At 33.8% G+C, this 16,903-nt stretch overlaps 3 protein-coding genes and 1 pseudogene across 3 annotated transcripts; all 4 read right to left on the bottom strand.

Annotated features, from left to right (window-relative positions):
• Positions 1 to 4,534: 4,534 nt before the first annotated feature.
• LOC104906543 (uncharacterized) lies at positions 4,535 to 5,164 on the bottom strand. The gene has a single exon (XM_010695312.2). It carries the CDS (start codon positions 5,162 to 5,164, stop codon positions 4,535 to 4,537), a length of 630 nt encoding a protein of 209 aa, XP_010693614.2.
• Positions 5,165 to 5,201: 37 nt separating this feature from the next.
• On the bottom strand, positions 5,202 to 5,807 carry LOC104906544 (uncharacterized). The gene has a single exon (XM_010695313.2). The coding sequence runs from the start codon at positions 5,805 to 5,807 to the stop codon at positions 5,202 to 5,204; it is 606 nt and encodes a 201-aa protein (XP_010693615.2).
• Positions 5,808 to 9,341: 3,534 nt separating this feature from the next.
• LOC104906522 (glutathione S-transferase T3-like) lies at positions 9,342 to 10,582 on the bottom strand (annotated as a pseudogene).
• A 1,566-nt stretch (positions 10,583 to 12,148) lies between these two features.
• On the bottom strand, positions 12,149 to 13,396 carry LOC104906545 (F-box protein SKIP23-like). The gene has a single exon (XM_010695314.2). The coding sequence runs from the start codon at positions 13,394 to 13,396 to the stop codon at positions 12,149 to 12,151; it is 1,248 nt and encodes a 415-aa protein (XP_010693616.2).
• Between the last annotated feature and the right edge of the window lie 3,507 nt (positions 13,397 to 16,903).

Raw genomic sequence — 16,903 nt, 5'->3', positions numbered from 1 at the left:
CATGTTGATGATTAAAGTCTTAAGTTGCTCATCTTATGGATCATCAAACTTCATTAAACCTTATCTCTTTTCCTAAGCCTAAAAACGGAAGCCTTTAGATAAATATCCTAATACCCAATTATTTTATCCCACACAATTATACTTTTCTCTCAACTCACGCCATCCACGCCCTTTCTTCCTTCCCTTAGATTTTCTCTCTCCTCTTCGGCCGTCGTTCTCTTTCTCTCAAATTACCTTTCTTCTTCTTCAAGTAACGTTTCTTCTTCAACAAGAAACGTCACAAGTCTCCCTAAAATCTCGAAACTTGCTCTGCCGTGCTGCTGCTTGGGGTCCTGTCCTTGCCGACGCCTCTATTCCTCCTCTTTTGTTGGTTATTTTCTTTCTTCCTTCTTAAGATTCCATTAAAAGACTAGGTTTTTATGTTATTTTATTATTATTAATTATGTTTAGTAGTTAAATTACTGTTTTTTATATATATAATTTCGGCATATGTAGTTATATATTATAAGAAATTTCAGATTTGTTATATTGAGTTTATTTTAGTTTTAATCATGAAAACAAGAGTTTTAGGGTTTTAAATTGCTAGAAAACTAAAGTAATATATTATGAACTATGAGATTTACTTAGTACGTGATTTGAAATATGTTGTACATGTTTTAAGGAGGGTTATTAGATTTTAAAGATGTTGTAATTTCAAAAAAAAGTTATTTATAGAGTTTTTAAGGATTTTAAATTACTAGAATAGTAGTACTATACTAGGAATCAAAAATAATTCAAGTTTGATACTTAAAAACGATTTTAAAACGTGTTTTAAGGAGTTTTAAATTATTTAAAGCTGGTGTAATTTTTATTTCAAGTTATTTAGTTACTTTGTTTTCTAGGCGGAGAATACATTGTAGGAGACTTTTAACGGTTTAAAAGTGGCCTACAGGCTAGTATATACAAGATACGTACATAATTATGTGCTATGTGGCTTAGTATCATGTTCTAAGGAAGATTTAAATTTTAGTATCATGTATAGGAACCTATTTTGTTCATATATGTGATTTCTGGAAATTATTTTACATGTTTTATGCCTGTGTGCAACATGTGACTTGGAATTGATTATGAATATCGAATTATATATTTGTGTGGAATAATTGATGCAAGCATATTAATAAAGTTTATTTATTAATTCGCATAAGAATTAGTATATGTTAAAGTGAATCATGTAATGCATGTATTCTTTGAGAAGTATTATTTATTCTCTTATGAGGACCGTGGACCTTATTTGGTAAGTTTATAAGTTGTACCTATAAAGGAATTAAAGTAGTCTCCTATAAGTATAGAAAGTTAAGAGTCAAAAGGAATTAAAGTAGTCTTGGATTGTGAGTTGTGATTAAATCCAAAGATAAAATAAGTTCAGTTGTGCATGTCTGATTATTTATGTATGTGTTACTTATATGTGCGTCTCAATATAAGTAATAATATGTAACCAACGTAAAGTGTAACGAGAATAAGTTATAGACTTTAGACTGGTGCACGTCTAGAGTTGGACACTAAGGGTTGGAGTACAGGTGGTAGCCCATGGCTTTTCTAGGAATGGATTGATCACCATCCCTCTTTTCAGTTCAAAGGTTCCTCGATATCGAGGTCACTCTGAAGTACGGAGTCGCGCCCGTATTTCACATTAGTAGATAAGTCAACTCGTCCAATAACTATTCCATTAAAGTAAATAAAAGATGTTTTGAGTTTAGTTCAATAAAAGTTGCCTGCAGATTATTATATGATTATTTCTTATTTATTCCTATACGTTATTATTTAGTATCATGCTTAGGAATGTTTATGTTTGATATGTAGTACTGAGCTTTGCTGACTACTTGCTTTACTTGTATGCGTGATCATGGCTTTGCCTATTGATCCTGTGATGATCCTTCTGGTGAGCAGAGTCGATATAGCACTGACATTACAGGTTCGCAGATGTGCATCTCATTGGGAATCTGGAGTGGAGAGACTGTATATCTAGCATAGTTTAATTTCTGTTTTTGTAGGAACATATTTATTTCAAATGGTTGTTTATTTAAGTTGGTTTGTTTAAGTTTCAAACACTTGTCATTTATTTAGTGAGTTTAATAAAGTTGGTTTTAGTAAATTGTTTTCCGCTGCAAAATTCTGAATATGCCGATACGTTATCACACGGGCGATAATGCCTGGGTAATTCTCTAAGGTTTATATTATAAAGGTATTTCAAAAAAGAGAGAATTATCGGAGTGTTTCATTTACAATATCTACTTAGATGGATACAGAACAGCGGGAGAACAAAGTTTCAGAAGAATGTCTTCCTAGATGGGGTTGCTGCTATGGTATATATGATATAGCAGGGTAGAAATAAAGTGTATTGGGAACAATGTGCTCCCAATATCAATCATGCATGTTTGCAAACAAGTGATTAGTATTGTAAACGGGTAGTATTACCTAAAAAGACTACTAGGAAAGATGGGGAATGGTTCCTTTGTCTGTAATTGATGTATAAACACTTGCAGTAGTGCCTATCTAAGGGTGAGGGGGTCCAACCTAGTTGGTTTGCCTCCCCTTTAATGGATTTGGTTGTAAAATGGTGTTTTATATATATAATACTCTCACTTGCTTAGCAAAAAAACATGAATTATGAGCTAAGATAATGTTATTATTACAACCTCAATGTAGCTTTTATATCTAAAGATGTTAAGAATAATAACACGATTCATAAGTCAAGACTATGATTATCATGCTCGACTAACTATGCCTATTATTTTTAGAAAGACCCAATATGCGTAATGACATAAGTACTATGACACCCAATGAAAGAATATTTTGGAAAAGTCCAAGTCTAACTAAAAAATGTAATGAATCTCATTATTCAATTCTTAACTTTTTTGAGGGGAATCTCATTAGATTAAAGGATAAAGGATATTGGAAGCCTCCCCCGACTATCAAAGTCGCCGAGCAGGATTTCAGGTAATGTCTACTACTAACACCCGCATTCCCCTTCTGTAGACACATAATCCTGTCTCTCCATTTAGTACCCTACGATACCAAGCAAGGGTTGGTCTAGTGGTAAAGGTTTGGCCTCATGATTTCAAGGTTATGGGATCAAATCCCACTAGGGGATCTTTGGGATGAGGTTTCGCTTACCATCCCCTCTTCCTCCAAGGAGTTTGACCTGCAAACCTGGCTGGTTATACTTGTGCAAGGTACCACTTCAGTAGGGTCCTTCATCTTACCATTTTTCTTTTTAAAAAAATACCTTGTGATGACTAATACATCGCTCTAATTGGTCCGGATCGAGGAAAAGAATAATAAACGAGTCTAAAATAAAATGTTTTAAACCAAAACCATTTTCTAACTCTTTTTATTAACCCATTTCTGAAAACTTTTTTTTTTTTATAAACCATGCCGACAGTTTTACTAAGCCCACTTTCTAAAATTTTTTAATATAACTTTCTAAAAGCTCGTTTACGAAAATCTTTTAATATAGTTTTTATGAAAGCCCAATTATATAAAACCCATTTTATAAGTCAAATTTAATCAATAAAATTAGTTAATTATATTAATTATATTTATTAATAAATATATATTTTATAAACATAATCCTTCTCCAAATTATTTTAAAATATCTCTTACCAATTATTTTCTAAAATCTTATATAGACCTACTATGTTCTGAAAACACCATTAAATCTGAAGTACCTAAACCTACACTTATAACTCATCTCCTCACCTTATAATCTCACGAGTCACTCATAACTCTCAAATCTCAAAACAAAATTATAATAGAAATCGGCACATAAGAGCACCATTAATCACAATTGAAAAAAACATCATCCCACTCTCTTTCTAACTTTCTCTCTCTAAAAAATAACATCCCATAATCTTTTCCCACTCATCTTCTTAACAATGAACCATTTTTCAATCATCCCAACTACTTTTTCCCTTTCTCTCTTACTTTTTGACCCCACCCCAACTACTAATATTTTCTCTCTCATGGCCCAACCACCATCATACAATATTTTTATTATTTACTTTTTAATGATATGAAATATTCATTACTAATTGATATTTTATTATTAATTAATTAAATTAATAATTTAAAAATTATAATTATCATTTTAATAATTAAGTGATCTACATAATTAGCTTTTATTAATACGTAGCATACGTAATTAGCGTTTTCATTAAGTAATTGAATGCAAAATTAGTTACCACTATCTTATGCATACATAATTAACGATCTACTAATTAATTTATGAGACACAATTACCATTTTTAATATAATTTGAAGAACAAAATACATAAAATACATAAAATGCTATATTGGTGCGACAATTACAAACTTAATTAAGAAAAAAAGTACATAAAACTTCACTAAGAACGAAAAACATAAAACTTAATTAAGAAAGAAATGCATAAAATGCTCTTAATTAACATTACGACCAAACCCATATATTGGCAACCAAATCACGTTTCAAGGAATGATGCACATGTTGATCTTCAATTGCATCTCTATTGGCCATGTACTAGTTGATATCTACGATCCGATCATGATAGTATTCAAATTCGTCCCCATTATTACTTGTGTTCGTAGTGAATTTAGTAGTATCTGCGTAGTGTACATATGTATCTCGTTCATCTTCCACAATCATGTCGTGCATGATTATGCAAGACAACATGATGTCATTGAGAATTTCCTCATCCCATGCGAGGGATGGTCTACGAACAATAGCAAACCGAGATTGCAGCACCCCAAATGCTCTCTCCACATCTTTTCGAGCTCCTTCTTGGTGCCGAGCAAATAACTTGTCCTTGATAGTTTGAGGACATGTAACTGATTGAATGAATGTAGCCCAATTCGGATATATACCATCAGTAAGATAATAACCCTTATCATATTGGTTACCATTCACCGTAAATTGCACAGGTGGTGCTTGACCTTCTAAAACATCCCTAAACACAGGAAATCGGTGAAGAACATTTAGGTCATTGCAGGAACCTGGTATCCCGAAGAAAGAATGCCATATCCATAAGTCACGATCAGCAACAGCTTCAAGAACTAAAGTAGCAACACCAGCTCTTCCTTGATATTGTCCTTTCCATGCAGTCGGACAATTTTTCCATTCCCAATGCATACAATCTATGCTGCTAACCATGCTCGAAAATCCATGTTCTTCACCGAATCTGAATAGTCTAGCCAAATCTTCTAGAGTAGGCCGTCTCAAGTAGTCCGCACCAAATTTCATGATGACCCCCTTTGTGAATTTCATCAATGCTATTCGAGCTGTATGTGCTTTCACTAATTCGCACATACTCGTCAAGCGAATCCGCCGCTACCCTGTAGGCAAGCATTCGAATAGCCGCTGTACACTTTTGTAGGGGCGATAAACCTAACTGACCCGTAGCATCTCTTTTTTGAGTGAACCATACATCACTTGCAACGACACTTTCCATAATCCGAAGAAAGACATGCCGCTGCATTCGAAATCTTCGACGAAATAAACGAGCTGAATAGACAAGTTGATCAGCAAAGTAATCATTGAACAATCGTCTATGACTTTCCTCCCTGCCTCGATTAGGCCGTGCATGACCTTCTTCATTATCATCAGTCACTTTTGCTCTTTTATTCCTTGGTGTTGGAGTTACATTTGATATAAGAGTTGGAGCAAGTGGTTGAACAATATTGGTCAAGAAATCATCTGTTTCTTTATCAATTATTGCTCGGGATGATCTTCTTTCATTAGAACTAGAGGAACTAAAGGAACTTGAACGGGAAAAGTTTAAGTTGAAGGAGTTCATTCTTGTGTTTAGGTTTGGTGTGAGAAAATGGTGAACAATATTGTGTTTGGGTTTGGTGTGAGAAAATGGTGAACAAGGATTGTAATAGCCCTGTTTTTAAGAGCATTTAATTAAAAGCTAATTATAATTATTGAGTTAATTATGATTCGGAAATCTTGTTTTATTTGAGTTGTGGAGTATTATTTCTATTTGTCTTGTTATAATGTATTTATTTAATTATATTAGATTATTATTATTATTATTTTATATTTTCAGATTTTAAGTTTAAGTTATGTGGTATTTGGCCAAATAGGGAAATTAGAGGCGGTTTATTTTCATTTCCCTTGTCCGTTTTTACTTGCAAACCCAAAAGAACCAAAACCCATATTCACTCTCAAACATCCTCGTCATTTCCAGTAAAATCCCAAACCCCAAACCCCAATATTTTTATTTTTCTCTCCCTCTCGTCCTGCTCGATCTCCACCGACGAACGACCACCGGACTTGCGTTGCCGTTGACGCGCTGCTGCTGCTCGTCGGTGTTCGCCTGTTGTCGTCTCTTCCCTTCGCCAGAGTTTCCTCCTTGTCGGCACCGTTGATGTCTCGTTTTCTCTCTCCTCCTCTGTTTCGTCGATGTCGATGTTGTTGTTGCTGTTCGCTGCTTCGCCGACGAACGCCTCCGCCTCCACGCCGAAGTTCCAAAGCTTCGAAAATCTCCCTCGACCCCAATGTTTCTCGGTTCTTCTCTGTCTTCGCTGCTCCTAGTAGAGCAGAGGTAAATTTCCTCTTTATCATTAATTCAAACCCTTTTCTTTGTAAATTAAAGCCCAAGTTGCTGTTGTTATTGTTTTTGTCAGTTGTTGTTGTTGTTATGTTGTTATGGTGGTGGTGATGTGCCATGGTTTTGGTTTGTTGTTGTTGATTGGTGTTGTCGTGTTGTTGGTTGTAGTTGTTATAGGTTGTTCTTCTGTTCTTGTTGTTGCTGCGTGATGTTGGTTGTTGTTGGTTCAGTGATGTTATAATTGTTGGTGGTAGTCATGCGTTGTGGTGGTGGTGGTGGTGAAGTTGTTGTTGTAGCTCTATTATAGTAGGTGTTGTTGGGTGGGTGTTGTTGTGGTTATTATTGTTGTAGTTGGAGTTGTCATATTTGAAGATAAGTATAGAAGTTACATAGAATTAGTTAGTTTCTATTTGGGAGATTTAGTTTAAATTAGTTCTTATTTAGTGAGGATCCTATTGATTATTGTTATTATTGTGAGGTTATTATGGAGGATGATTATGGAGTTTGAGTCTCATTTGGAGATGAAGATTATTGAAGGTGTTGTTCAGAATTGGATAACGTTTCAGGTAACTTTTATGTTCAGTAAAATTATTTACTCATGCCCATGTGTGTGTGGATCTCTATTCTGTTTTTTAATACTTAAGTTCGTACTATGGCCATAGATATGAATGTGATGATGCGATGTTATTGATTGATTATGAATATGCAACTGTTTTGCTGGCTTAGTTTATGAACTAAAAATAGAAAGTGGGCAAGGTATGGGTGGAGGATGGTTACTCTTTTGACCTGGAACGGTCGGCTACGCTCCATAATGAACCTTGGGGGTAGTATTGCTGAGCTCCATAACGAACCTTGGAGGCATTGTTTGTCCTTTGTCCAAAGCCTGTACTTGCCACTGATTGTTTAAGAGAATGAGCTATGCCAGCGTTGTAACGAAATGAAAATGATTTGAGAAATAAAATGTTTATAACGGGCTGAAGTAAAGGTTAAGAGTTTTCCACTCATTTTGGAATTGTGTTTGTTTTGTAGTTTCTTCTCTGAATTTGCAGGTTTGGTATCAAGAGCTCGAGAATGGAAGTGAAGCAAGATTATGGTCGCGTCCTAGATTAAGGATTGAGTTTGTATATAGATAGCTAATTTGAGAATAGTTATTTATGTTTCGTTGTATATGATATTTGAGAATAGTATTGGAGATATTGGTGCATTTAAGGATATTTTTCCGCTGCGATTTTATTAATTAAGATTTGGATTCTAGTTTATGGTTGTCAAGTGTATTTCGCTAGCAGCTCGGAAGAGCGGGCTGTTACAAGGATGTTTGAGTTATATAGCATAAAATAATGTAAAGGGAAGTACAATATTGTAAAGTGAAACTATTGGGTCAGACCGTCTGACCTAATAGTTTCCGTCAGACGGGGCTGACCCAAATAAAAAACCGCGCTTCCAAGACCTCCACACACCACCGTGAGGACGACAAAATTGTCTCAAAGAAGCTATGTGCGACACCATATCTGAACTTGCTTCTGGTATTCTTCCTGACAATGGATGGCCTGAACTTCTTCCTTTTATGTTCCAGTATGTTTCATCTCATTCCTCCAAGTTGCAAGAGTCTGCTTTTTTCAACTTGCGACTCTTTGGTGCCTTATATTAAGGAACTTCATCAAGTGTTCTTCAATTGCCTCACCAATTCTCCTTCTTCTAATGTTCGAATCGCCGCTTTGAATGCTGTAATTAACTTCATCCAGTGTCTTGAAACCTCCGCTGATAGGGATAGGTTTCAGGACTTATTGCCTGCCATGATGAAGACCTTGACTGAGGTTAGAAGTTTTCTTCATGAAATTCTTAATTTAAGTCTTCATTCTTTTCCTATTTTCCATTTTCAGTTGGACTTTGTTTTTTTTTTCAGTTGGACTTTGTTTTGTTTCAGTTGGACTTTGTTTTGTTTCAGTTGGACTTTGTTTCGTAATATGTATACCAACTGAAACAAATAATGGACCAACTGAAACAAATAATGGACCAACTGAAACAAAAAATGGACCAACTGAAAGAAATAATGGGCCAACTGAAAACAAATGAAGACTACCTGAAAAAAAAAATGAAGACTACCTGAAAAAAAATAAAGACTACCTGAAAAAAAATGAAGACTACCTGAAACTCAAGTGAAGTGGTCCGACGGCTGATTGTGTCGGACGAGTCCGACACAATACGAACTCTAATGTAAAAAGCAGTACAATAATGTAAAAAGTAGTACAATAATGTAAAAAGTAAAACAATAGTGCTATCATCAGTACAATAATGTTAAAAGCAGTACAATAATGTAAAAAATAGTACAATCATGTAAAAAGTAAAACAATAGTGTTATCATCAGTACAATAATGTAGAAAGCAGAACAATAATTGAAAAATAGTATAATCATGTAAAAAGTTGTATTCATATGTCAATTCATATAATAAGTAAAGCTTAAATTTACACAAGTATATTTTTAAACCTTTTTTTTATTAAATGAACTTCAACATACAAATGTTAACTTTTACCGAAACTTCTATGTAAACATAAACATAAACTAAAATTTAAACTAAAACATAAACTAAATTGGAATGTGAACATAAACTTAAAATTAAACATGAAATTCACTTTTTCATATCTTAACTTTAACATAAACATAATCACTGAAAAATTGGATTATTGGTCAACCATGTTATTAGTGTCTCAATCACACCCTCCTCAAATGTTGTTCGTTTTTCCTTTGCATACAATACTTGTAGCAAATCCATGTTCTTATGATACTCTTACACTTTTTGTATCCTGGTTTCCAACACTATTTCTTGTTCCTTTGCAGCAACCTTCCTTGCTTGAACCTCTAATTTTTTGTCTTCTCTTTCAACATCTGCACTCCTACCCTCTGAATGGATCTGAAGCCTTTCATTAAATGTATTAAAACACTCAACTGTCTGACCAGACACCCCTTTGAGCTTAGATTTTGCTTTCTTACCACCATAGGGACGTGGGTCCACTTCACCTCCTTCACCACTAGTAGGTGTCTCGGGAATTGAGTCGCTTCCATCAACTCTTGTCCTCTTACCGCTACCTTCTCTTCCAGGCGAATCAACATTTTCTTGTGGATTTTTGGGGCGACCACGTGGAGTTTCCATTAATTTTATAACTATTGACCTCCATTTTCGAAACTTCCTTAACATTTTCCAAGCATGGTCGAGGATGAACCTACCATGTTTCCTATTATGCAATAAATGAGCTTATCTCATAACATCATTACCGTTTTGACCACTCTTCTTTCTTGCAAGAGCTTAATCATAAAATGCAGCCCACCTTAAAACCCGTGGAGCAAGTCTACTCCAACGACCTTTCACCATATCAGCATTTCTGGGAGCAATTTCTGTTGGGTTTGCTATTCTTCCTGTCTCGGAAGCTTCCCAAACTTTTCCCCAAAAGACATTTTTCTTTTGGTTCGTCCCACTCACCGAATTAAGAGAAGTGTTCATAAATGCGGAGATCAGGAGTTCATCTTCAACTTGATCCCAAACCCTCTTACCACAAGAACTTGTTGCTGGGATAAGTGGGTTTTGTGATTGAACGGGTTGTGTTTGCGGTGGTTGCTGAGATTGATTAGCTGATAGTAATTGCGAAAATGATTGAGTTGGCTGAACAAAGTCATCAAAACCATCAGAATCATCATCTTGATCTTATTGACCAATACCATCACCATCATCACCTTCTTCGTATTCACTACCATCATCATCAACATCATTGTTCGGAGATGAATCTTCTTGGTATTGAGAAAATCCATAATTAGGATCAAGTTGACGATATGAAAGGTTGACATTTTTAGATGGAGATTCATAGTAGAGAGTATCATATTGAGGAGAATAATTTTGACGATTTTCTGCCCTTTGATTGGTATTTATCTGAGAGGGTTGACGATATTTTGATTGATTTTGAGAAGGTTGGCGATAATTTGATTGATTTTGAGAGCTAATTAAGCGATTTTAATGCCTAGGCATTTGGTGTTTTGAGCGGTTTTAGGGTTGATTTCTTATATAATCAGGATGATTAGGATCCATAATTATAAGAATTTGAAAATAAAGAGCAATGGAAGAAGAGTTAATGAAAATAATTAGAACAAATACACGAAATTAGTAAAGATGGAGAAAATTAAGTGTGTCCAAAATATAGCAAAATGGGTCTCTATTTATAGATCTCGAAAAATAGAGCCGTTGGTAATTTTTTTTTAATTTATATTTTTTAAAAATATAACCGTTGCAAAATTTACAACGGTTATATTTTAATTGCCCAATTAAAATAAGCCATGTGTCATAAGTGCCAAATGGCACGCTACAACTAGCACTGACACGCATGTCAGCGTTGATTTTTTTTTTTTGCGTGTCTTTGAAGCAAAACGCTGTGTTTTGGTGTGCGCAGTCTAATCGTCCCATGTTTATTGCAAATTTGACTTTTGTTCCAAGTCTAAAAACAAGAGATATGTCAATTCGCCAGTTTGTCTTCGCTTGTCAAAATTCCTGTCATCATATTATGTCAGTCGTAGCGTGTCGAAATGTCGAATTCTTCTTAGGCCATCTTGTTGTAAAAGTCTCATCCATTTAGGAATTATAACTCCATTAGAAGTGAACCTAGCGCACATGTTTAGTTTCATCTAGTTTCACTCCATTTAGAGTTATTAACCCCGCCTAACTCCATATCTCATACGTAGCTACTCTATGGAAGTTCTATCGACTATGTAAGTGTCTTGGTACTGCAACTGACCCTTTGTACATTTTTACTTGTGCATGTTACCTTATGTTAATGCTTATACATATGCAATAGCTATACATACATGCATGGTCGATCATATAATGTACTTGTAATTAAAATGGCTTTAACGCCTGAACCATAGTGGATTGGTAGACTCATAGCCACCGACGGTTTTTACGTATCTTCATTGGGATTTTCCGTATCACCAATTTGCTCATCTCCTCTCCTTTTATTTTCTTCCTTTATTTTCCCCTTTTTAATCTAGTCGTCAATGTCCTAACTGAAATTAACGTTAAGGCAATATTTGGAAACAAACCTTATCATAGTTATCCTATTAACTAAAGCTATGGCCTATATTTTTTAAACAAGCCGATTTTGTAAATCAAACTTCAAAAGCATATGTTTTCAAAAGAGAGGCATGATATGCTTGAATATTCTAAAAGAAATGGAAAGCAATGTACATCTTCTCCCTTTTTTAATAAGTAAAACATGCCTTTTGAGAGTTTTTTAAAAGAAATATTTTACTTATTTTAAAAGATATGTTTTTTTTTGGCTAAGTATAAAAGTATATATTCACACCAAACAACCAACCAAACAAACAACCTAAGCATAGACAAGAAGGAACAAAACAACTAGGTTGGACTCCTTAGCATCACAAACTATAGAAAATATGAATTATGTTCGCATATTCATATACCTACAAATACTTATTGACTCTTCAAACTACTCATTAGTTCAATATTATTACATTGATGTAGTCCCAAGATAAACCTTTGTTCCAAATTAACCCAAATGCTATAACTGCAAAACCATAATGATCATCCAATTTTGTTTTGAACTTCCAATTGAGGAGCATTGGTACATAACCATGGTGGAGGTGGCCATAGTATGTCAGAATATCTAGGATAAGCTGATATCGGCCCAAACTGTCCATCCTCTAAATGATACACTACAACTTCCAACTCCTTGCTTGTGCCTTGGAAAAAATAGTCCTCATAAAGTAATATAAACCCAACTTGTAAAGCGAAGGCACCTTTCAGCATGAATATAGAATTTCCTCTATAAGCCGGAAAATAAGCGGTCGATGCAAAAAAACACCAATGAGCACTAACAAACAATACTTTATCATCGCCTATGCTATTAACTTTCTCCCATTTGCAACTCTTTTCATTCATGATCAGCTTGTATACGTTAAGACATATCTTGCCTGTTTCTTTACCACGAATACCCCTATGAACTAGATATAACGTATCGTCACCGGACAGAGAATCGACCACCAGTTTCCCACGCCAACAGCTATGATATTCGTTATCAGAGGCACTAAAAATAGAATCAGTCACACTCACTATACATTCACCACATAAAACGTTTGTACAGTTGTTTTTTTGAAAGACATAAACTCTCCCATAATAATCCACCGCGAAAAGCTTCTCTTTAAAATAAACAATATCATCAAATTGCCAATTTTCCAATTCCGACTGTCCCTCGTAAACAAGACGCACCCATTTGCACAAATGTCTCCCCCAATAAATTCTTCCGCAATAAGGGTTGAAGTAAATCATAATAATATGCTTCTTATTGTACTCATCAAGATATGAGTAAGAAAGAGTCTTATAGTATGATGTACTGCCACTTCTTTTACAAGTCTTTGTTAAAATGAGCGCTCCAGCAATCAAGAAACAACGAAAATCGCACAAACACAATCTCCTATACCCGTTTTGTGCTTGATTTCTAGTTAACGGATGGAAAAAGCGGAGCTTACCTCGGTTGAATTCTTCGACAGTAATGACAAAACTTTCCGAGTTTACGGATGATTCTTGGGATTTCCGACGGAGGAGATAGACTGCATTAACTGACAGACAGAATGTGGCAGCATTATCCCTTATAGGTAAGCAATAAGATAAGAGAGGTAGGGTTTTAGGTTGTGTTATTAAGGAGAGTGAAGAATGCCAGTTCTTGCAAACTGCTCCGAATCTATGAAACTCGCTGCTTTTTCTCAGGCGTCCGGCGATTTCAGCGAGCATATCTTGGGACAGCTCCGACCAATCAGTTTGAGGAACATCCATTCTTGAATGTAGGAATATAATGCAGTATTTTGAGCTTTTATTAAAATTGAAGAATAAGAGAGATAGAAAGGAGAGAGAAAATGAAACCAACAGAAAGAAAACTGTTGTAAGAGAGATAGAGAATAGCTTGTATTAATTAATCAACGCGTTTTCCACGCCACAATTTAAAAGCCCAAACTAGTTTTTAGGCCCAGGTTATGTTTCGAGTAATGAAAATTTTCATTTATCAATATTGTACTTTAAAATGATAACACTAAATACAACTTAGTCTAGCGGTTTAAATTTTAGTATACGAACTGTGAGGTCATGAGATCAAAACCTATATTATACAATTTCTAATTTTTTTATTTCACATGAATAACATGAACTAAAACTCCCTTAGACTAGCGCCACGTGGCACCGTTCCTTGTCCAGGAACGCCTTTCGGCAAAGAGCTGCTCCAATTCCTCTTCCTGCTTGGTTCAATATATTTGTATAGATGTTGTTTAACTAACTTAAACTAATTGGGTTTTTTTAAAACTAACTTAAACTAATAAATGGGGTTACTTATTAAATAGGAATAATTTTTAGGAAATTTTTTATGAATATATCACATTACTTTTAGTTTATAATGAGATTATATGAACAAATAGCGAGGGTTACTCATAATGTTAAATGGGTTACTTTTTGTGAACTCATGGGGTTACTTGCCACAGTTTAATAGGGTTACTTATACAAAAAATATATGAGGGTTACTTTTTATGAGCTAATGAGGTTATTTTTATAGTATAAAGGGGTTATTTGAAATAATATATGAGGCCGGTTACTTGTATGATAAAATAAGATTACAAATAATAAGAGTAACAGGTTAGTCATATGATAAAATAAAATTAAAAATAATAAGGGTTACACGCACGTTCAAAATTAAATAGAGTTATTTTTCAATGTAAAAAAAAAATACTTTAATGAACTAAGGGGTTTTTGTACCTTTTATTAGGGTTGAAGTAAATTCCAGTTGAACTAACAGGTTACCAATACATTAATTAGGGTTTTTATGAATAAATGGATATACATTAAAAAGAACACTTCTAAAAGCTATTAAATCAAGAAAATTATTTGATTCATTCAAAGATCCCTATGATTAGTGCCTTTTGCTCTTGCTCACCTGCCACTCTCTAATCAAAAAGTAAAAAAAGTTGATGAAGATGAGCTTTGATCATCAATCGAAAAGGGTCATTTCTCGACGACTTCTTCCCCAAACTTCAATCAACTCAACATACTAAAGATGAAATCGAGTTAAGCATATAAATGAGTACTAAACTTTGCACAAAGTTACAATTTACTTACTCAAGTTGTAAAAATCGCACTTCATTCACTCAAAACCTTACTGTGTTAACTTTAAATAAAATCAATAAAAAAGTTGATTGGCACTAAAAAGAGAATGACAATCTTTCTCCGTCCTCTCAAAACCAGATTGTAATCCCTCACAATTTTAAAGAATTTTCATAAATATATTAAAGTATTTATGTAGTTATATTTAAATCCAAATGAGTTTGGAAAATGATTTGACTTTTAAAAAGGGTTGACTATTTTAAAAGTCAACTGAAATTATTTTTCATAGCTTAATAAAATTTGAAATATTTTAATTAAGCATGTTTTAATAAGAGTTTTAAATATTAAGAATATTAAAAGGAAGTTTAATGGAATCGAAAGCCCAAAAAGTGATAAAAAGGGAAAGAGTCATTTGATGACTAAAGTCTTAATAGCCCATCTTATTAGTCATCAAGTTTCATTAATTAAAATCTCTTTTCCTAAGCCCACAAGTAAAAGCCTTTATATAAATATCCTAAAAACCCAATTATTTCACCCTAACACTTATTTTCTCCTAAACCTCACGTATTCTCTTCTCCCTCTACTCGACTTTTCTCTCTCCTCTTGTGCGCCATTCGTCCTTTTCTCTCTCAAAATTGTTTCTTCTTCTTCAAGTAACGTTTCTTGTTCAACAAGAAACGTCACGCAATACTTCTCAAGATCGAAACACCACCGCCGATCTTGTTTCGTGGCTGCTGTGCTGCCGGCGTTCTTTCCTTCCATATTGTTGTTGTTTTCTTTTCTTCCTCTCAAGATTCCATTAAAGTATAGTTTTTATGTTATTTTATTATTATTATATGGAAATTAAATTACTGTTTTATATGCACATATATTTCGGTAATCAGTATTATTATAATAAATTTCAGATTTATTATGTAAGTTTATTTTAGTTTTTATCATGAAATTTATAGTTTTTAGGGTTTTTAATTCTAGAAACTATATATATAAAGTATAAATCATGAGATTTGTTAGTATATAATTATATATATATTGAATATATTTTCAGAAGATTTATTAAATATTATAAGTGCTGTAATTTCAGAAAATAAGTATTTAGAGAGTTTTAAAGAATTTTTAATCACTAGAATAGTTGTACTATACTAGGGATTAAAAATAACGAAAGTTTGGTACTAAAAACGATTTTAAAACACGTTTAAGGGGGTTTTGATCGTTTTAAAGTTGCTGTAAATTTTTAGTTCGAGATATTTATTTTCATTACTTTATTTTCTAGGCGGAGATTTCGTTGTAGGAGACTTTTAGCGAGTAAAAGTGGCCTACCGATTGGTTATAACAAGGTACGTACATCGTCTACGTGCTATGTGATTTAGAAGCATGCTCTAAGAGTATTTTATTTATTAGTATCATGTATGGACTCTATTTGTTCATATATATGATTACTGAATTATTTTTACATGTTATATGCCTGTGTGCACATGTGATCTAGAAGTGATTATGATTATAAATGTTTGTATGGAAGTTGATGCAAGCAGATAAGTCAAGTTTATTTATTAATTCGTGAACGAATTAATATAAGTTAAAGTGAATCATGTCTTACATGTATTCTTTGAGTATTATTTATTATCTTATAAGGACCGTGGACCTTATTTGGTAAGTTACAAGTTCTACCATATAAAGGTAAAGTTTATTGTTGGCTAGGTTCAACAAGTAAGTTGTAAAGTTAAAAAGGAGTTAAAGGAGTTTTGTTGATGAGTTGTGATCACTTGTTAATCCAAAGATAAAAAGAGATTCTGTTATGATTGTTTGAGTATTATTATGTGTTGCTTGTTTGTTGTGTCAACACAAGTAATAAAATATATTAACATAAAGTGAAACGAGAATAAGTTATAGACTTTAGACTGGTGCACGTCTAGAGTTGGACACTAAGGGTTGGAGTACATGGTGGTAGCCTATGGCTTTTCTAGGAATGGATTGATCACCATCCCTCTTTTAGTTCAAAGGTTCCTCGATATCGCAGGTCATTCTGGATTACGGAGTCATGACCGTATTTCCTATTTTCAGGTTGAGACAACTCGTCCAATAACTATTCCATTTAAAGAAAGAAATAATATTAGAGTTAGTTCAGTAAAAGTTGTCTGCATATTAATTTATGTTATGTTATTATTTATCCCTGCATGTTATTGTTGTAGTATCATGTTA

This window comes from Beta vulgaris, chromosome 3 (genome assembly GCF_026745355.1).
Source record: "Beta vulgaris subsp. vulgaris cultivar EL10 chromosome 3, EL10.2, whole genome shotgun sequence".
Lineage (NCBI taxonomy): Eukaryota > Viridiplantae > Streptophyta > Magnoliopsida > Caryophyllales > Amaranthaceae > Beta > Beta vulgaris.
This window is presented reverse-complemented; position numbering and strand designations above follow the sequence as displayed.

Coding starts and splice junctions, on each gene's coding strand:
- LOC104906543 (XM_010695312.2), bottom strand. CDS start 5,164: ATGGTTAGCAGCATAGATTGTATGCATTGGGAATGGAAAAATTGTCCG.
- LOC104906544 (XM_010695313.2), bottom strand. CDS start 5,807: ATGAACTCCTTCAACTTAAACTTTTCCCGTTCAAGTTCCTTTAGTTCC.
- LOC104906545 (XM_010695314.2), bottom strand. CDS start 13,396: ATGGATGTTCCTCAAACTGATTGGTCGGAGCTGTCCCAAGATATGCTC.